Source organism: Girardinichthys multiradiatus, chromosome 22 (genome assembly GCF_021462225.1).
Source record: "Girardinichthys multiradiatus isolate DD_20200921_A chromosome 22, DD_fGirMul_XY1, whole genome shotgun sequence".
NCBI lineage: Eukaryota > Metazoa > Chordata > Actinopteri > Cyprinodontiformes > Goodeidae > Girardinichthys > Girardinichthys multiradiatus.
The window spans coordinates 39,636,070-39,658,766 of NC_061814.1; the positions used below are offsets into that span (position 1 = coordinate 39,636,070).

A 22,697-nucleotide genomic window follows, 5' to 3' on the forward strand; every position below is an offset into this window, starting at 1 on the left:
AACTCCTGAATTAAATCAGACAAGGTGCTGTGGCATGACTTCAAACAGTCCGCACCTGCTCAAGAACCTTCCAACTTAGCAAAAAATAAATCAATTCTGCAACAACGATTGAGACAAAATTCCTTCACAGCATTGTAGAAGACTTATTGTATGACATGGCAGTGATTATCAAATTGCATACCCTGAATCCATATGCCCACTTCTATCTCACCTAAAGCCATTTTGTTAGAGCTACCATCCCTCACCATCAGGATTAACATCTCAGTTTTTTATCTCTGCTTGTAACGACTTAAATGCAAGCAGGTTTTTTTTGCCCTTTAGTAAAATTTATATTTTTTTCCCATTTTTCTGCCTTTAACTGCTGTTTGCTCTAAAAGGAAATAAATCATTATACTGACGCTGATAAGTTCCTGACTCATGTCTTCTTCCCTCTGTTCCATGTAAATCAGTAAAAAGCTAGCTATTTACGAGCAGTTTACAGTTGGAATGTGTTTGTCACATTGTTTTTTCCCTAAAAGGACCGTTTGCTTTCTGGTCTGTCTTTGCTTCCTCTAACTGTCTGTTAGCTATCAGTAACTGTTCATTTGATTGCTGGCTGTAGTTGAAGTTTGCAATTTCTGTTTATTTATATAGAGTAAATTCACAACCAGAGTCCACTTAGAATGCTCTACAGAAAATACTGCATTGGGGTATTCAAATCCAGTTGTATACAATCAAATGTAATTCAATTAAAATTATATAAGACTTGATACATGACTGTACAGTCAAGCTTGATACATTGGAAACATGTATTTTTAAAAACTTTGTAAATATCCAGAATGCTAATACAATACTTGTGCGCATATGAACATTGGCAGTAAAATGGTTTAAATGCCAGGAGTCGATTTCATGTATCTTTTGTAACGTAGGTGTTGTGTCTATACTGTGCTTATTGCCATGGCATCCGCTGACAGTGGATTAAAAGCCTGTTGCAGCATTGTGTTCTGTTTGGTTCATCATGACTCACAGTCAATGTTTTTCACCATCATTATGACCCTCTAATCAGATGTTACTTGGACAAAAAACCTCCAGTGACCTTTTTGGTTGTATAACCAACTGTCTACTGATTGCAGCCACGGACTTGCATATACACAGATTACCTGTGATCTGCCTATTTGTTTATGCTTTGTATCTGTTATTTTATTTTTCATAAAAGAAATAACCATATGATGTTTGCATTAAGAAGACATAGCAGTGTAAATGTGGCCATCGTGGTTAAATACAGTTAAGATCAGAAATTTACATGCATTCATTATGGACTTGATGTCACGTTAAGTTTGGGCTTTATGGGTTGATTTATTTTACTAGAGTGGAATGATTGTATAACATACGACTAATAGTTTTGTTTTATTTACAGTCGATTTAATTTAATACACACAGGGCTGAATTAGACATACATTTCCCAACATATGTATAACATTTGGAAAAAATCTCCCTTAGCAACTTAGACCTTGACCACACACGTTCTGCAGATGTTTTTAAGCTTCGCAGATGTCTTTAAGCTTCGGACATAATTCTGACAGGATGCTCAGTTAAAATGGGTGGTTTACTGGCATGAACACAGCTTTTAAGCGTACGTTATAAATTTCCAAAATAACAGTAATTTTGGATGGCTATTGCAAAAACATATTGTTAGACTGCTTTATTTATTCCATGAACAGTTTTAAAGTTTGGGATCATTGTCTTGTTTGAACACCCACCTACTGTATGTCTCAGTTTCAGCCATCAAGCCGTTGATTTGGGGTGAATTTAAAGAACCTTTTCATTCATTATTCAGTTCACTTTGTTTAAAGGCTAGCTTTGTGTTAGGAAATTGACTAATTTAAAATAACTTCAATTGTTCATGATTTTAAATATAATTGAAATTGTTTGTTATATAAACACTTGATTCTGGGAAAAGTTTATTTTTTATTTTTTTGAAATTAAAAACATCACATTGAAATGGCATTCATGCCCATCCTTCAATAAATGTAAACTTATGACCAGACCACTCTGGCAAAATATTACAACATGTCTTTTTAGAACTGACCTCTTTTTCCAGAGAAAGTTCTCCCAAAATCTAAGATCAACTGGAAGGAATGGGATTAGGTGGGATTTATAACGTCCCCTCCCTCAACCTAGCAACCAACGGTCTACTTTACAACAGTGCTTGTAATTGCTCGAGTCGGGTCACATCCCGTCATAGGTCTATACAGGCTCACCAGCCTTTTAGATGAACAAGGTCCCACTGAGCCACATTCTAAAACAATGATAGAGCCCGTCAGAGACACAAAGTCACACTGAGCTGGCAAGGCTTATGGAGATAAGGTGCGCTTTATGTAGCAACTTCAACATGATCAAGCCAAAATTCTCGACATCACTCATTTTGTCTCTGCCTGTGGTAGACAGTGCATTGACTGTCTAAAGTGTCCAACTAAGGAATTGTTCTTTTTTTTTTTTTTTTATCCGGCAGAGAAGCACTCAGAATTGTTGTCTGAGTGCCAAGAAAGAACCCAACAGATTTACTTTCACAAGTGCAGCATTACAGCTAACGCTTTAAAGCTCTGCTTGATGTTCATGAAAATAAACTTTATTAGAAACTGCTTTAGGATTATTTCAATTGTTACGGACATGGAGACAGAAATGGAAAGGAAAAAAAAGAAGGACGAAAGAGAGAAAGGGGGCAAAAGGAAAAGGGGTGAGAAGGAGAATAGAATGTAGGAAATAAAGAAGGATTAAGAGAATACAAGCTAACACCCTGCTTGCTTGTACACCTGCAGAAATATTTGTATTACCAGCCTTTTTACCGAAAGGTGAACGGTACTTATGAATGCAAGATGTATTTCGTGGTAAATGCGGCTCAATATAAAACATTTTTGTATCTGTTAACACCTGAATCTAAACACCTTTGGGTCTGAGTGTTAGCGTGCATGTGCATACAAGGTTTCTCCATAAAAACATGCAGTAGTGAGTGTGAGGAGCCACAGACCCACCCCCCTCGACCCGGGACAGATACGGAGGAGATCTGAGCCACAGACATCCAAAGGCCCCCCAGAGCACAGGAACCCCAGGAGAACCACTGCCGGGACTACTGTTACCCGCCCAGAGAGGATCAGGGGAGAATCCCAGAGGAACCACCCAGCAGCCACAATGCAGAAGCCCCAGGGAGCTGCAGCGACGAGCCCACAGGCCCCGCTGGCAGCCGTCTATGCCCGAGCAGATCCAGCCATGGACCCAGAGACCCGAGACCCCGGGACATATCACTCCCCAAGCAGAGGCCATACAGAACCTAGGGGTCCAGGCCCGAGAACCACAGGTACACTGGCGGGCAGAGATACCAACCACCAGCAGAGAGTGTGGTGGGGAGGGAAACGGCCTCACATTCAATGGGGGCCTAAACTGATCCAGTAAAAGGAGCAGCCCAAGACCCAACCTGACACAAAAAACAGGCACACACACAATTACAATCACACATTCACATCCTCATGCGTACACATAAAAACACTCACTTATGCGCCCAACGTAAGGACAAACAACAATGGACGTCGTACACTCACTCACACTCCCCATACATACTCTATACTCCCAGGTCCAGGTGCTGATACCCCAGCCCCCGGAACGAGGAGGTGGTCCCCTTCTCTCTGGGGGTGGAGACAGGCAGACCGCCCCAGCAACTGAACTGAACCTGGTCTGGGATCTGGGATAGCCCGGGCTCGTGCCTACACCGACACCCCCCCCCACCCCCCACCCCCCCCCCAAGGGGCACAGTCCCACAGGAGAGCTTCATCCCCGAAAGACACGATGGTTGGAACCAAAGATCTCAAACTTGGACTCATCAGACCAAAGAACAGATTTCCACTGGTCTAATGTACATTCTTTGTGTTCTTTAGCCCAAACAAGTCTCTTCTGCTTGTTGCCTGTCCTCAGCAGTGGTTTCTTAGCAGTTATTTTACCATGAAGGCCTGAGTCACACAGTCTCCTCTTAACAGTTGTTCTAGAGATGTGTCTGCTGCTAGAACTCTGTGTGGCATTGACTGGTTCTCTAATCTGAGCTGCTGTTAACTTGCGATTTCTGAGGCTGGTGACTCGGATGAACTTATCGTCCGCAGCAGAGGTGACTCTTGGTCTTCCTTTCCTGTGGCGGTCCTCATGTGAGCCAGTTTCTTTGTAGCGCTTGATGGTTTTTGCGACGACACTTGGGGACACTTTCAAAGTTTTCCCAAGTGTTCGGACTGACTGACCTTCATTTCTTAAAGTAATGATGGCCACTCGTTTTTCTTTACTTAGCTGCTTTTTTCGTGCCATAATACAAATTCTAACAGTCTATTCAGTAGGACTACCAGCTGTGTGCTATACCCACATCCTACAAAACACAACTGATGGTCCCAACCCCATTTATAAGGTTTGAAATCCCACTCATTAAACCTGACAGGGCACACCTGTGAAGTGAAAACCATTTCAGGTGACTACCTCTTGAAGCTCATCAACAGAATGCCAAGAGTGTGCAGAGCAGTAATCAAAGCAAAAGGTGGCTACTTTGAAGAACCTAGAATATAAGACATATTTTCAGGTATTTCACACTTTTTTGTTTAGTATATAATTCCACATGTGTTAATTCATAGTTTTGATGCCTTCAGTGTGAAGCTACAATATTCATTGTCATGAAAATAAAGACAACACTTTGAATGAGAAGGTGTGTCCAAACCTTTGGTCTGTACTGTATATATTTATATTTTTTTCGCTGTTTCTTTAATCTGTTTTTGATTTTTCGCTTGACACCATTGTTTCTCCTTTGTAGTGATTTGGACAGCCTTCTAACTCAGAAACATTTCTCAAATTTAATTTGTGTTTTGCCTGCATATCTCATCAGAGCAGTATACTGTGGACATGTATACTAGGAGCTCATTATGTGTGATTATGTCTTTTTTCAGCAGATTTTCAGAAGTGCTTTCATTTTGCACAAAAAAAAAAACTAGCAGACTGGTTGTTTTACATGAAACTGATAGTGACAATATTTTTCTTGTTCTCTGTTTTTTTGTGTTTCAGGATCTGAAGAAGGTGCTGTCTTTTCCCCCGTACCCAGGGGAGTTTTTGCACCCGGTTGTGTATGCCTGCACGGCGGTCATGTTGCTCTGCCTCTTCGCCTCCATCATCACCTACATCGTGCATCACGGGTAAGAGGAAATATTATGAACTGGATAACATGCCTGCTGCATTCAATCCTCTTCAGTCTGATATGCTGTAATTTAAATTCATAGCCATTAACTCCACCTCAGCATTTGGAAAAGCAGGCAGACGGTTACATAATCTCCTAATTTCTCACCTTTTTTTTCCAACCTTTTGGCCGTTTTTGGCTCCTCTGCCTCAGATCCTGGGCTCACTGGGGTGTGAGTCAGATGCTTTAGGCTGCTGTTAAGCCCTACAATCTGTCTAAGAGGATATAAAACCTATACACATTTGTGTTTACATAAGTACATGTGTTGTAGTCCATCATAGGATAAACACATGCCTCCAATGGATTTGTTAGGATGGGGCGTCCATTTCTTGGAATTTTTCAGTGTAGCATCTGCATGTATTTTAGGTGTATAAAGCAGGAGTTTGCTCAATTGGTATATTGTTTAAGCACGACAGTAAGTCATCTTTCTTATTGCTTACTTTATGTACAGTATCTGTGATATAAAAAAATGACAATTTTTTTTCACAGTTAATATGATATATGTCCTGTATTCTTACTCGTACTCGTACTCATACTCATCGTCTTCCACTTCATCTGGGATCGGTTCGCAGGGGCAGCAGACTTAGTGGAGACACCCAGACTTCCCTCTCCCTAGACACCTCCTCCAGCTCCTCCAGGGGGAGTCCAGGGCATTCCCATGCCAGTCAAGAGACATTGTCCCTCCAGTGTGTCCTAGGCCTTTCCCTGGGCCTCCTCCCGGTGGGACATGCCTGGAACACCTCCCGAGGGAGCCCGAACCACCGCAACTGGCTCCTCTCAATGTGGAGGAGCAGCGGCTCCACTCCGAGCCCCTCCCAGATGGCCTCACCCATCTCTAAGGGAGTGCCCGGCGACCATACGGAGGAAGCTCATTTCAGCCGCTTGTATCTGGGATCTCTTTCTTTTGGTCTTGACCCAAAGTTTATGGTCATGCGTGATGGTAGGAATGTAGACCGACCGGTAAATTGAGAGCTTTGCTTTTTGGCTCAGGTCTCTCTTCACCATAACAAGCTGCTGCAGTTTCCCCATTACTGCGGCAGCCGCTCTGATCCGTCTATCGATCTCCCGCTCCATTCTTCCCTCACTCGTGAATAAGACCCCAAGATACTTGAACTCCTCCACTTGAGGCTGGAACTCCCCTCCAACCTGAAGAGGACAAGCCACCCTTTTCCGGTTGAGAACCATGGCCTCGGACTTGGAGGAGCTGATCTTCATCCCATCTGCATAACACTCGGCTGCGAACCACCTCAGTGCATGCTGTAGGTCATGGCTAAAGGGGGCCAGCAGGACCATGTCATCTGCAAAAAGAAGAGACAAAATCCTCTGGTTCCCAAACCAGACCCCCTCCAGCCCTTGGCTGCACCTTGAAATCCTGTCCATAAAAGTTATGAACAGGACCGGTGACAAAGGGCAGCCCTGCCGGAGTCCAACATGCACCGCGAACAGGTCCGACTTTGTGCTGGCAATGCGGACCAAACTCCTGCTACACTTGTACAGAGACTGGATGGCCCCTAAAAAAGGGCCCCTGACTCCGTACTCCTGGAGCACCAAACCACAGGGACCACAAGGGACAAAAACCCCAATGCTGCTCCTGAACCCGAGGTTCGACTATTGGCCGAACTCTCCTCTCCAATACCCTGGCAGAAGCCTTACAAGGGAGGCTGAGGAATGTGATCCCCCTATAGTTGGAACACACCCTTCAGTCACCCTTCTTATGAAGGGGGATCACCATCCCAGTCTGCCAGTCCAGAGGCGCTGTCCCCAACTGCCAAGCAATGTTAAGGAGGCATGACAGCCCCACAACATCCAGAGACTTGAGGTACTCGGGGGGGATCTCATCCACCCCTGAAGTACTGCCTCCGCAGAGCTTTTTAACCACCTCTGTAACTTCAGCCTGGGTGATGAAAGAGTCCAACCCTGAGGCCCCAGCCTCGGTTTCCACCAGGGAATGCGAAACAGCAGGATTGAGGAGATCCTCGAAGTACTCCTTCCACTGCCCGATAATGTCCCCAGTCAAGGTCAGCAGCTCCGCCCCCCAGCCCCCCACTGTAAACAGTGTTGGCAAAGCATTGCTTGCCCCTCCTTACAGCTCAGCCCCTCTCTTCACCCGAGTGTCCAAAACATGCGGCAGAAGGTCTGCCTAGGGTATCCTGGTGCCAAGTGCACTGATGAACACCCTTATGCTTGGACATGGTTTTCATTATGGACAATCCGTGACTAGCGCAGATGTCCAATAATGAAACACCACTTGGATTCAGATTGGGGAGGCCATTCCTTCGAATGACGCCTCTCCAGGTGTCACTCTTGTTTCCCGCGTGGGTGTTAAAGTCCCCAAGCAGAATAACGGAGTCCTCAGGAGTGGCACTACGCAGCACCTCCGACAGGGACACAAAGAAGGCCGCACTACCGTCCGGCTCGTAGGCCGAAACAACAGTCAGAGACCTGTCCCCGACTCGAAGGTGCAGGGATGCGACCCTCTCATCCACTTGGGTAAACCCCAACATGCGACGGCAGAGCTGGGGGGCAACAAGCATACCCACCCCAACTCGCCGCTTCTCCCCATGGGCCACTGCAAAGTAGAAGAGAGTCCATCCTTTCTGAAGGAACTGAGTTCCAGAGCCCATGCTGTGTGTGGAGGTGAGCCTGACTCTTTCTAGTCGATATCTCTCGACCTCCCGCACAAGCTCAGGTTCCTTCCCCCCAGTGAGGTGACATTCCATGTCCCTATAGCCAGCCTAAGCATTCGGAGATTGGACCGTCGAGGTCTCCACCTTCGTCCACTGCCCGATCCTCTTTGGACTGGTCCCTTATGGTTCCCCCGGCAGGTGGTGGGCCCACTGGGGGATCGTCATGCGTCTCTCATTCGGGCTTGGCCCGGCCTGGTCCCACGAGGAGCAACCCCACCACCAGATGCTTTCTGACTTGTCCCACCCTGGCTCCAGGGTGGGACCTGGGCTCTGCCGTACCGGGCGACATCACGTGCCTCGATTGTGTGGTCCTCATGAAGGCGTATTGAACTGCTCATTTTCTGACCCGTCACTCAGAGCCTGTTTGCCATGGGAGACCCTACCAGGGCATTCAACCCCCAGACAACATAGTCTTTAGGATCATTTGGGCACTCAAACACCTCTACCACGTTAAGATGCCGGTTTAAGGAGGGAGTCCTGTATTCTTATTGAACTAAAAAACATATGTGTTAGTGGAGGATATTTAAAAAAAAAACAAAGGAATTCTGCATGAATTTGCTTGCATTTCACATTCAATTGACATTTTCTTGACACTAAGGGTATTTCTTTTACAAAATGAAAAAATAAAAGAAACTCTCGCAGCTTTAAAGATTCCTGATTACACTTGGCTGTAGGATCCTGTTTTAGGGAAAGATTCATGTCTTAAATTGTTCAAACTCATTTCTGCGTGCTTTCATCTTCAGTCATTAAAGTTTCCCACTTGAATATTTACTAACGTTTACATTTGCATTAAACATGGCTCTTTATATAGTTTGTAATATTTTAGTGTTACAATACCTAAACATATCTGCAACACATCTGATTTTTGAACAGCAAAGTAAAATACTGCACAGCCAGTTTGATACTGGCAATGTTTCTTCAAAAATTGCCATATTTGTGTACATTAATTATTCTGGCTTGTAGGTATTGTGCTTACATCAAAACAAGTATCTTGAATACTGCTCAAATCACAACCATCTTGGTCCTTTTTGCAAAAAGCACATTAATTCCAGTCTGAGCTACAGGTACAAAAAGTCCATATTTTAAGGTGTGATGGCAGATTTTGTGTTTTGCACAAAGAGTTAGAGGGGGTTTCTTTCAACATTGCTCACATCAACGGACTCTTCCACCTCCTCCATACCTCCCACTAGGCTCTCCCTAACACTAAAACACATCTCTGTTTAGTAACACTTCAGTATCATTTCAACAGACTGACAGGATCCAAGCTGTGAAGCACTCGGACCGGGTGTTAAATGGGCAGAATGCAAGACAATCCAGTGATAGACACAGCATGGGGTGGGTGCACATGTATAAATATCTTTACCCAGAATCTGGTGTGTAGTTAATTCCTTGTCCAACAACAAGATATTCCAGGACAGAATTTCTGATTATTGATTAACGTATGATGTATGAGCAAAGGAAAATTCACAGCCGTGGGTACTATTTCCTAATACTTAAATTAGACTGCTGCAGTCAGACAAATTTTCCTGCACTTTGCAGTTTGCCTGTGAACATGTTCAGTGACTTTACAAATCAAGATTTCTTTTAGATTTTTAGATTTTTTATATATAAATATATATATATATATATATATATATATATATATATATATATATATATATATATATATATATATATATATATATTGAGAATCACAATATTGAAACTTCAATTTGAATTGAATGCTTAGATTTTAAAGAGCTACCGGTAGAATTAAGACATATTAGTAATCACACTAATCTATATAAGATAAAGAAATATCTCAAGCAACGCAACATTAAAAATATTTTCTGATATCTCATTTTAACATACATTTTTAACACAGATGTTTCAGAGGAAATGGAGGAATAAACTTCAAGTGAGGCACCCTTGGTCTGTTAGCTTGTGTTAGGATTATGAATCTGACAATATTATTTAATATTAATATTTTAATATTTTATCAAATAATATTTTGGTCTGTTAAGGGTTGTCCTGTGAATACCAGCCCAGTAAGGCGATGGTATTAGAACAAAATAGAAAGGTGTGAGACGAGCTCTGACATTATTGAACAGCACAATTTTGCACACACATGGAATGAATTCACACAATTTCTTAAAATACAAGAATTTATTAACAAAAATAAGTCAACTCAAAGTCAAACAATTCAATCAACAAACTCTTTACTATGCTAAAACAATCCAACTAAACTACCAAGCAGAATTAAAGAATAAGGAAGATTAATGGGCTATGTACAATATAAACAAGTTGATTAAAGATGATTGAAAACCATGACTGAAGGAGTGATGCAACATTACCATGCAATGTTTATGTTGGAGGACCAAGGATTAGTTGCAAGCACGTGTTCTTACCGGTTAGCAGTTGAGCTAACAAAAGAAGCAGATAGCTTAGCACCAGAATCAAACACATACCTTTAAAATACCAAGGTTAATAAAAGGGTTAAAATGCATAAGCGCGGACGGCGCGTTGTGATCAACCTTCTGTTTAAAATCACCCTTTAAATAAAGTTTGTCTTAACTTTAAAAACACACAAACAAAGAACACAACCTGAACACGTGTGCTGCAGATATTCTGCTAGCACCCAGATAGCTGAGTTCAACACAAACAAAACCAAACTTCATAAAATGAAAAACGTTTAGATCATTTCAATCTAAATCTTTCTATTTTTGTTCTGCCCAGACCTAACCTCTGACCATGCTGAGGAAAAGCTGTCGGGGCGGCGAAGTTTGAAGAAATGTCCACAGTCTTTAAACGGTTAGCCGTTCTGTCGGCTGGCCAAAACTGCACGTTACTGTAACCACGGTGATGCGGCTCCTGTTGTCCTTCTCTCAGACAGGGAAAACCACTCCGCTTGGCTTCGTAGAGACCGCGTCTCTGTAGGGAACTTATCTGGGACAGTTTGCTTTTGCAGGCTTCAGAGAGAAAGTAAGCAATGCTTGCACATTAATTTCCCCGTTCATGAATGAAAATAACGGATACACATACAGTATTTCATTCGTACTTAACTTTGCATATGATCGATAATCGTATGACATCCTTGGATCCAGTATGAAGAGTTTATGTCTTTTTGCCAGCAAAGAGACATTAGCGCACTGTTCCTCTCCGGCCAGTCTCTCAGCGGAGTCCCGGGTGGTAGAGAGCGGACCATTGGAAAGGGCGTGCTTTTACACAGCCAGTGGCATCATGGGAAGTCTGCTGCTACCCCCTTTTCCTCAGTTGCTGGAAGTCAGTTAAATGCAATTTATTTTGAAAGTTCCAGAAAAGTTTGTACCGGAGTTTTAATGTTGTTACCATGGCTGTGGGTCCCAACACTTGGCCACCACTGAACCGCCTCCATAAAACTGATAAGAAGACCCCTGATAAGAGACCCAACATACAATTTCTCTCCTGATTAGAAACTCCAAAATTATTTTGCATTTACTTTCTGCCAATGTCTGTAGTTGTCACATAGGTTGACACCAGATATCTTCAACTAAATGTTTTTACATTCTTTAAGGCAGTAAGACATTTTAAAATCTGATCATTTTCACTTTCTCATGTCATTTCTTTCAGCAGCAGCAACCTCCTGGCAAAGTTCACTGATGCAGGTGTCTCTACAGAAACAGCCTTCATTACTTGACATTTTTCTGCCTGAGGGTTTTTATCTTTGTTAAAAATTGTTGCATAAAAACATTTAAATGTAATTTAATTAATTTAGCATGTTGTCCAACCTCAGGTAACTCATAGCACAAATTTACTGTGAAAACAGGACTCAGTTTTATTAACTATGCGACAATAAGTGTTTTAACTTCCATAGCTTCTAAGTTGATTGCTGCTACCTGCAAATTATTTAAAGTTATCAGTACAGGTGTTGCCAAGCTACAGTAACCCAATGCATTTATGGCAATCTATTTGACCATATGCATCTCCATGTGGTACATTTTAACCTTTGATAATTTGAAATACTTTAGTAGCTTAACAGCCTGATGCTGCTACCCCTGTGCTTTATGATACAGACAGTGTTTTGCATGTAGTCAAAAGTAAACGTTTGGCTTCATCACAACTGATCACCTTTAATATGTTTGTTGTTTCCCTTACCTGGTTTGTGGTAAGGTGTAAAATGGGTTTTTTTATGACTTGCTTTCAGCAATTCAACAATATCTTTCATAAATACCAGATCTGTCGAGTGCATGACTAACAGTTGTGCTTTCTCCCGGTTCTGTCTGCTGTGTTCCTTGGTCTTCATAATGCTGTCTTTTCACTAATGTACACAACAGCTGGAGTGATACTGAGATTAAATCACACACAACTTGATTTCATTCACCAATTATGATTTTTAAAGGCAGTTGGTTTCACTAGATTTTATTTAGGAGTAGAGGAGAAAAAGCACACTACAATTTGTTTTTCAGATTTTAATTTTGATTACCAATGTATTTTTAATTCCGACACATCAGGAATATTTCCAGCCGTAGAACAAAGCATTAGGGCCATTGTAGATAAAAACAAATTTAAAATAACGGGGCCACGGCGGAGTACATTTCTGCCAAAGATTTGCCATGAATGCCTCGAGGGGGATCTGGAATACTCGTGAAGAAATAGGAAAAAGTTGCAACATGGCTGCATTGAGTTGGCACCTGGGAGATGTTGCCCTGAAATAGGAAGAGCCCAGATCTACCACTTACACTTATAAAAAACAAAATGCCTATCTCCTATATTTATCGCCTATACATACTCCCTTGTAGTGTTACTTCATACTATGTATTGGTTTTTTTTAATTGTTTTTGTATTTTGTTTTTACTGTTATTCTTTTCTCATTTAGTCGGATGGGACACATTTAGTTAAACACAGCAGATTTAGTTTCCTTCATTATGTCTTCTAGTCACAGAGCCTTATTTCCACTTTTGTCCCTTTTTCTGTTGTAATAAATTTGCATTAGACTGTAACGACTTCCATTGCAGCTTGTAACCAGGCTTGCACCCTTTGCTTTCTGAGACATCAGCAGCACGTTTGGCTTGACTAAACGTACTGTCTGTGTTATATTACAGTGGCTTTATTGTCCCTTGCATTTGTCGGAGTGGTTGATTTTGAGGTGAGAAAGCAGTTGCTGAGTCGAGGCTGTTTTAACCTTCTGAGAGATGGAGATATGGAGGGTTGCCAGGTTAATGTACTTGACCCAATGAAAGCCTGCAGCAGAACCTATGAAAACCTCTTCCAGGGAGGCCAGCAGCTATACTGATTTATGGCCCCTTTGCTGGATGAACCTAGAACTCAGTGGAGGGCTGGAAAACAGCAGCTTTAATTCTTCCTCTCCTTTGCACAAATCAGTAAAGCCCAGCCCCAGACACGCCTCAAGGCTCAAACACTGAGTCGCTGCTTCATCTACAGTTGGGTCACGTGCGGATCTATTCCTCCATTTTGGGAAGAGAAGATTTCCATAGCAGGGTTATATAATTTCAAACGGGGACAGTGAGTGAATGTACAAAAATATGAGGATGGTAATTAAAAGATTAGATGGTCCGGTAACTCTCACAGCCCAACAAATATGTTGGAAATATCTGACCTATTTCCTCTGTCTTCTAACAACTGGATGGAAAGCAATAATGTGTATTGAGTTCCCAGCTCAGGCCTGCATGGACCATGTTTGGTCACATACTTCACAAGGTACATTTGCATTCAGGACTCATATGCATTCTGTAAAACTGTGAAAAAGTCTGGAATTGTACTTAAGTATGTTTCAATTCAATTCAATTCAATTCAATTCAAAGATACTTTATTGATCCCCGAGGGGAAATTAGAATTCCAGTACAACCCATCCAAACATACATCATGACACAAGACAAGGGGGGACGGGTCACCGAGGCTTTGCTGCCCACTCACAGGCGCTGCCCTTGCTAGATGAGAAAAGAGGCCACATTAGGTAAGTAGAGGGAAAAAAATCATATTTCACATTTATCCTTAGCAGGATACAGTTTGAGATTGCAAAAAACCTCAGCACAAAGAAGCAACAAGTTTACAAAGCAGCATCATGCCGGGAACGGTGAAGGTGGTGTGAGGGGGTGCATATGTTTATCTTGAGCATGTGTGTGTGTGCAAGTGAGTGTGTGCAAGTGAGTGTGTGCAAGTAAGTCCATGAAGCACTGTCACAGAGGCCATTGTCCTTGATGGTATGTTGGAATGTTCATCAACCGGCCAAGTTCTGAGCAGGTCCACAGATGTCCTCAGGGAAGGGAGGGGGCAGAGGGAGCAGAGAGTCATGTTTACATAACTTCCAGGAGAGGTTGAAGATAACCAGCCATCAAGGCAATGCAGGGGAGCCAGATTCAGGCTGACTTTTAATTTTCCATCAGCCTTGAGAGTCTCGCTGGTGCTTCTCAAAGGCGAATCCAAACAGCCAAATTCCTGGTCTATCGCCAGATCCGAGCGAACAACTTTCTCCAAGATTTATCCCATTTCACCCCTGAGTCCAGGAACCGCAACCTGGCTGCGATCCTAAGGATCACATCCAGTCTGCGATTCAGCTCACGTAACATCTCAGTCTGAGTGTTGATCGCCTTGAAGATCCCATCATACATGCCAGGCAGCCTCACAATTGCCAGAACAGCTGCTGACATTCTCCGAATTTCTCGATTTGCCAGGTAACCGCCGACTCCAAAAAGCAGAAATCCTGATATCAAACATCCAATTATATACACATCTTCCACATCCTCGACTGACATTATCGACAAACACACAATCCTCCACTTCTGCCAGGAGTCCATTGTGTTTCAGGGAAGGATTAATTTGGATAAATATGGTCTTCCTTCCTTCCTTCCTTACTTCATCTGTCATTCTTTGTCTATCCTTCTCTCAAGCCTCATTGCCTCAGCTATGATCCCTCATTGCCTTCCTTCCTTCCTTCCTTCCTGATATTCTGCTTTCTTCTTCGTGCCCTTTCGTCTTTTCTTGTGCCCCTTCTTTTTTCTGGTTGCACCTTTACTCTGTCATGTACAGCTTTGTGCCTTTCCTTAATTATCTCCTTCCTTCCTTTGTTCTTTTCTTCCTTTCTCTTTTACTTGTGTGCTATCTTGTATTCTTCCTCCATTCTGTTCTTCCTTCTTTCCTTGTTTCCATCTTCTGTCCTCCCTCCCTTCCTTCTTGCCAAATTATTTTCTCTGTATTTGTTGTAGGATTGACATTTAAAGCCTGCTTACTGTACTGTAAGCAGACCTTAAATTTAATGAGTTCAATTTTACATAAATTATTTATTGCTCATGCATTAACCAGATAGCTTTTTTTTCATTAGTTTTTTTGTACTTGTGAAAATGACAATAAAGTATATTCTGATACTGTAGAAATACCTCCCGTAAATTCATATTGAACTATGATTTTTATATTTTTATTAAACTGTCAGTAAACCTTTATATTTTTATATTAAACTTTCAGTAAACTTTGGTGAACCATGTAAATGGTGAAAACCTCACTTTATTCAGCCCCCTTTGAATATAATTGTCTATTTCATTACAAAGCCCAAAGTGATTGTTGCATATACCGGTTTATTTACTATGTAGTGTAAATTTTGGTGAGTAAGTTGTGTCAGAATGTTGCATGCTTAGTGATACAGTGATACTGGGGGATGAATATGTATATTACTCATGCCTGAAATATTATGTAGTGAAACAAATTAAATTGATCCTCTCCTGTTTTATTTTTCATAAGGGAACCATCTGATTCACTGAAGTGTTCACACTCAGAGCCTTTATTTTTCATTCTTTCATTTTGCATTCAAAGAAGTGCTTAAAGAGCTTCTGTATAAACATCAGTCTTCTGAATGTTCAGACAGAGTAATCTTAAAAGCAGCAAGGCTCTGTTACTAAATGGGTACTAGATGTGTTTATTCTTGGTTTTCAGCTTTTTTCTTTAGATCTCATGAATCATGCATCTTTTACACAAAATATACAATATAAAAATGCTAATGGTCAGTAAATAATCCAAGAAATACAATTTTTAACCTTTGAGATGTCTTCAAAAACTGTATTACTGACTTAACTTCAGCTATATACTATATAATTGCATAAGTTATTGACTTTATTTATAACAGAAAGGCAACAATAATTCTCAATCCTGCTGCCAAAGAGCTGATGACATCATACAGAGAATGCTGCCAATAGGGATCTGAAAAATTAGGACCAGAGTTTGTCTTCAGAAGTAATAATATAACGGACAAACAAAGGACAGAACATTTCAGTGTACTGCATATATCTTACAATAACCTAGGGTAGCCTGTAATTAGTTTGTTCACCAACAAAATACCCCATCTGTAAGGATTGTATGCCAGTCACTGCTCTGGTTTTTATGTCAGATGAAGTCACAGTCGGAGACTCGCTGCAGTAGTGTCTAATACTGATGCCTGTAAAATGCCCTTTTCTGGTTCTTCTTCCAGTGGAATATTTCTCCATCAAAATTTCAAGACTGACATTAGTTGCTTTGGATTCTTGCAGCAAAACACTCTAATCCAGCCCAATCCTGCACAATGATTTATTATCATTTTTATGTTCTTGTTTTATTGTAGTTCATCATTTAAAAATCAACATCAGTCATACTAGAAACATTGTGGTTTACTGGATACTCCAATTTGTTTAGACACATTCATCAACTAAGTTAAAAGAATGCTTAGGAAGCCGTAAAGCTTGTCTGTCAGTTTTAAGAAGTGTGCTGAAATTTGTATTCAGGCAAATACAACAAAACTTAGCAGATTTTAGGATGAGACTAACTGTTAAAGCCTACCATATAATTTGGGTGGTGTATAGGTTTGATAAATCAGAGTGAACTGACTTCAAGTGCCTCAAATACAAAAAAAATCAATTGAATAAAAAAAGAGGAAATTTCTGGGAGCTTCTTGCTATTCCATGCAGAAACGTGTGCATGTGTGGAGGGCGTGAATGCAGCTATAGGCTTCAGATAACAGGATCAGTACCTCAACAAACTGTTGCTACTGTCCATCCATAAATGAGAAAATCCATTTACATTCAAGGCTATTTAAAACATAAAGAACAAGTAAACATGTGGGTGTACGGAATGGATCAGAACTGTATGAGTCAGTCTGCAGCCCACATGAAGAAGTTTTGCTCCTATCCGCACCTGTTTGCACTCCTTAGTCCTAGTGAGCAGCAAGACTGGGTTCTCCTGTAGGGCAGTTTAAGACACTCTGCTTGATAAAACACTGATGGGATGTCTATCTTCTAAATAAATTTTTGAGTAAAGTCTATGGGAAATAAATTAGTGATTAGCTGCACCAGCTAACTATTTGTTTTATACTTTTCTTTCTGGCAGCGCTGTCCGCATCAGTCGGAAAGGATGGCACATGCTTCTCAACTTTTGTTTCCACACGGCTCTGACCTTCGCCGTGTTTGCCGGTGGCATCAATCGAATCAAGTACCCCATCATCTGTCAAACAGTAAGTGCATTCTGTTTTCTTTTGCCCCCACTCTCAAAGCTTTTCAGAAAAAAAAAAAGTATTGTGAATGTGTATCCAAGTGTCAAGAACCAGGTCATGCAGCTCATGAACCCAAAGCAACCTTGGTATTATGCTTTCATGCTTCAGCTGTATGTATGGTCTAGACATTCCTTTAGTAAGGTAGTGGCACAATGACCAGTAATAATTCATGCTTTTGCCCCACATAGACACAGTTCCTGTGGCTTTTGTCTGGTTGTGTGACCACATTAGAGAAAAATATCCTGTAGTGTTTTATTTTAATATTTTCAAAGGGATCCTGTCATACTTTTTAAATGACTCCTCTAAATGAAATAAATAGGTACACTATTCACATGTTCACATGTGGTTTCTGGATTTAAGATGCTTTTATTTTGTTGGTTCATTTCTAAATTGGATTCTACAGGTGCATCTCATTGAATTAGAATATAATTAAAATTAAAAATCAGTGAAACTCACAAATAGATTTCTTAAACAGAATGATACATTTCAAGTGTTTATTTGTGCTAATTTTGATTATGATAGCTTACAGCTTTTAAAACCCCAGAATTCAATTTCTTAGTAGCTTAGAATATTAAATAAGACCAATAACAAAGGATTTTATTACAGAATAATTACTTATGTTCATGTTATCGTCTACACACAATCATGAAGAGGACAGCTGACCTGACAGCTGTTCAGCAGACTGTCACACCCCCTCCACATTGAGGATAAGCCATAAAAGAAACTGGATGTTTACAAAATGCTGTATCCAAGCATTTCACTGGAAAGTTGACTGGAAGGACAAAGGTGCACCGCCAGCAGGGATAAGTCTGAGTCAGTTCTTCAAGAGCTATTAAAGATTTCCTGGAAAAGGGCTTCAACTCTTACAATCCTTGTGTTAAGCCAATGTGAACCAGAGAAAACAGGGTAATACAGAGAGAACTGTATTACTTGGGGAAAGGAGAAAAAGTTCAATGGTTCTTTTTTGCATTTTGTTTGTGGAGAGTATAATATTTATTTGAGGTTTATTTTGAGGTTTCCACTGTCAATGATGATTTTAATGAGTTATCTGCTGGTGTTGTAGATAGTGCAGCACCTTAACACCTCAACAGGGCCACAGTTTGATCACCTCCATGCCAGGCTGCATTGATATAGTAATTCTGACGAAAGGAACCTCTTCCAAGTATTGAGTGGACTTCCTGTACTTTTCAGGAGTGTTTTATTGGTCTTAAGTAATATTCAAATTTGTTTAAAAAGTAGATTTTTCATTTTTTACATTAGCTGTAATCGGAAATCATCAAAATTAACAGAAACAAATCTTTAAAATACAAAAATTATTTGTGCAATAAATTTGTATGTCTTTTTTAGTTTAAATACTAAAATAATTACATTTTTAGATAATGTTTGCTTGGTATTACTTGAAGTCCATTTACTTGAGCCAGTTTTGTACCTTTTATTTTCTTTAAATATAAAGAGAGAAAGCAATAAAGACAAAGTGCTCACTCTGGTTCGCCACCTTTTTTTTACTAACTTGTTCTTGACACTTCATCCACTTCCTTTGATGTAAGTGGTGCTCGATGCCTACATTGGATGGACTGTCACTGTGATCATATTTTTGGTTCTCTTGTCTCTGCAGCCCACAGAGTTGAATGAGTGAAATAGACGGAGCAACACGGAGAATTTAGTTGTCAGTACAGATTTGGAAACAGGACATGCTTTTGTGCCTGCTAGCAATTTGCTATTTTTAGTTATTCACAAAGATGAAATGGAGGTGAAAGATGAAGGAATTCCATAAAATATATCAAATTCTGTGCTTAAATAAAGAATGCACTTAACATTAAAATGGAAAAACATATTCAGAATATTGTAAATTCCTTTTTAACAAGAAACACAAACAAAAAAAATATTTAAAGTACCTGATTCTCTTTTTTTATGTGGTCAGATTCCTTTTTATTGTTTCGCTTGTGAACTTACTTTAGCAAAGTATCCTCCACTGTCAGCTCTCCTTAGTAAGAGGGTCTTTAGTCTACCTTGCTACAAACAAAGACGTGCACAGCTCTGTTTCTATTTTCCAGTCACAGTTTATGTTGCCTTTTGTCACTCCGTGTTTGTTTCTGTGGGCCTTGTTCACTCTCCGTGTTTTGAGCTGCAGCACATTTGGGACTCAGCTGTCTCGTCTGCCTTCACTGGCACTTAAGGTGTCCCCTCAGTCCACAGAGTAAAGACTCCACTGTTTCCTGATGAAATGTACCTAGCTTCTCCTGCCTGTCTCAGCAGCTGTAATATGTTCCCTCGCTGGAGTAACTGTCACAGGATGGGTGATGTTTGACAAAAAATGTATCACCCGCCCATCTACCTGCTCCCTACCATTTAGCATCACCCCATTAATTTCACGAAATGAAAATATATGGTTCCATTCTGCTGTGACAGGATGAATACCTGACACCCGAACCACATTTTTTTGAATTGCTAGCTTAAACTAGTCAGCCTTGAATTTCTGACCACTGGCAGGAAAAACGAGTAATGCTGGTCATAATGTTATGATGGGGACAAAATACAGTGTCCTGGCTGTTACAATGAGCTTACTTTATTATTTTTTGGAAAACAAATCATACATAATCATGACAACAGAACTGATTTACAACAGCAGCCTGTTACTCACAAAAGGATAGCAGTTGGCCCCAGAAAAACACATAAAGTATAAAAATGTGACTTGGAAATTTCCTTTAACAAATGAGAATTTTTTTCCAACAACCTAAATGTCAGTGTTTACAGTGAAAGAGCAGTACTGATATCTGATGCTCCCTGTCTCTGTGTAATGTGATACGCTCAGCTGAGGCTCAAATGAAAGCTGTGTGGGACCTGAGCCCTGAGCATCACGCTGCTATAACAGTCAATTATAAATACAACACACAAAGTGAAGCGAAAACAACTCGTTCTGTTATTTTTGTCTGCAAACAATTAATTGGAATCACAAAGGGAACATGTTATGCGTTGAATTATTGTAAGTTGTATGAAATTTTGGTGACTTAAGCCAAAGATCTCCCTCTGCAAAGATCGTCAGAAGACCAAGATGTGTGGTTTCATTACAGCAACTTTCTAAAACTGACTTATTGTTCTGAAAAAAAAAAAAAATCAAAAACTGAAAAAAAATCAGTTTGTGTCAAAAAAAACAAAACAAAGCATGCTAAACCTCCTTGGTGATTGAGTTAGCCTGAACACAACAAAAATACTTTGTGATAATAATAAAATGTGTGAAGTTAAGTTCATATCTGAAGAGTTTTATTTTATTTACATATAGAACGTGTTTGTTACTTTATTATTTCAATACTTAAAGGCAGTGTTGTGCTAGTTCATCCTTAACAAGAACAAGTTCTTAAACAAAAGCAAAAAGGCTGCAAAAAAGCCCTCAGTTTAATCTAATCATTTTAAGGGTTGGAGCTGAAGTCTTCAGTTAATATCATTCCATATAAAATAAGCCGAAGGTGACATAGTCAAGTTTAAATCGAAGGCCTCGATTACCGATGTGGGTCCTTACACTCTCATCTGACACTTGGTACAAACTTCGAGAGAAAATGTGGCTTTTTTCCATGAATTGTCCAAAGTTTACCTCTAAAAAATGCAGTCAATCTTTAATTCACCCCCTAATGGAACGCCATTAAATGACGCCAAGGTGAGCTTCATTCCTATGACGTTCCCTACATGAAATATGGGATTGTACAATTCAAATTTCTCAAAAATGTGAATTCCATATATGAGCGCGTTCATTTGAAAAGGTTAATGCACAACACTGCACATTGATATCTGACAGCTGATTTTTAAGGCTGAGCCTTTGAAAGTCATTTCATCTCAAAGAAATTCACAGAAGGGAGTTTTACACATCCAGCATATAATTGTGTACAATTTTAGAATAAACTGTGTAAAAAACAGGGGAACAAAATGGGAACAAATAAAAATAAATTTTTTTTATAAGGACATACTGTAGCTGTTGGCAGTTATTTAAAAGCAATGTTAATTTTCTATTTTTTGCAGTAGGTTGCTGTGTATTTTGTTTGTGTCTGGGTATCTGTATGTTTTACTTCAGTTGTTTTGCTGTCACAGTGTCTTTTTGCACTTTTTTAGTTCATTTATTTTTGTCAGTTTTTGATTCATGAAAAGTATTTAAGTTGATCAAGCTGAAGTTACAATTTCTTGTAAAGCTGAACAGTACAGACAAAAATTAAACCTGCTTAAGGTAGGTAAATATTGAGACAAGCTTAACTAAAGGGATTTGCTCATCACTAGTTGTTCCAGTCCTTTGACATTATCCAGAAATTTAATTTAGCATAAGGTTATGTTAAGGTTTAACATAAGGTTTTAGAGCAAATGGCTTGTAGGAATGGATAAAAAAGATGACAAAGACCCTTAAAATTTGAACCAGTAGATTTTTATATTTATTAGTCTGTTCATATGTCCATTGTAGAGCAAAGGACTGCAGAACCCGTATCAGAAATTGTTTTATCACTGTGTAAATAGATGAATGTCTTTTTAGTGTAACGCCCCTTCAGTGGGCCGTTAAATGCACCGTCCTACAATTAAACATTCAGTCTGAGTAATCAGACATGCTTTTAACTGCACTGGGGACATAAAAGAGAGTTTAATATATTGCTAATTATACGTTTATTATACTATAATCCAAGTGAGGTTAGGGCAAGACAAAGCAAGAAGATATCTTTGAATAGTCTCAGAAGGTCAAAATGAATGAAAGTGAAGGTTTTAGTTATTTATAATTAACATTTGTTATCAATTTTATTTTTGGAAAATATTCAGAATTAAACATTCATGGTATCAGCCATGGTTAACACTGTTTTGAAATGTCTAAAAAGAAAAAAAAATAGAGGTTGTATGTCATCACATTCTACAATTTTTTCTTTTCAATAGTGGGGCGACTGTGGCTCAGTGGGAAGAGTAGTCGGCTAAAAGTTGTGGGTTGTATTCCTGCTTTTTTCTGCAACACGTTTATGTGCCCTACACAACACACTAAACCCCAAATTGCCTACTGATCTGCATATCAGTGTATGAATGTGTGCATTTGTTGGATAAATGTAGCTTCAGTGTAAAGCACTTTGGGTGGTCAGTGTGTATAGAAAAGTGCTTTATACACTTTTATATAACACTTTTATAATATTCTCAACACATGAGAATATTAATGAAAAGTTATGTAAATAAGTCAGTTCATTAGATGAAACAGAAATGATATATTATTAAACACAGACCAGTGTTTTTAAGCCTATCTTTCTGTTAAATATGGTGATTTTCAGCTTACAGATAA

General features: G+C 40.0%; 1 protein-coding gene across 1 annotated transcript in view; it reads left to right on the forward strand.

Annotated features, from left to right (window-relative positions):
* LOC124858850 (adhesion G protein-coupled receptor A3) overlaps positions 1-22,697 on the forward strand; it is a 317,892-nt gene that overhangs the window by 249,614 nt on the left and 45,581 nt on the right. Inside the window, exons 15-16 of the mRNA XM_047351126.1 lie at positions 5,065-5,192; positions 17,245-17,368. Of these exons, the coding sequence (XP_047207082.1) occupies positions 5,065-5,192; positions 17,245-17,368 (252 nt within the window). The remainder of the gene's footprint in view (positions 1-5,064; positions 5,193-17,244; positions 17,369-22,697) is intronic.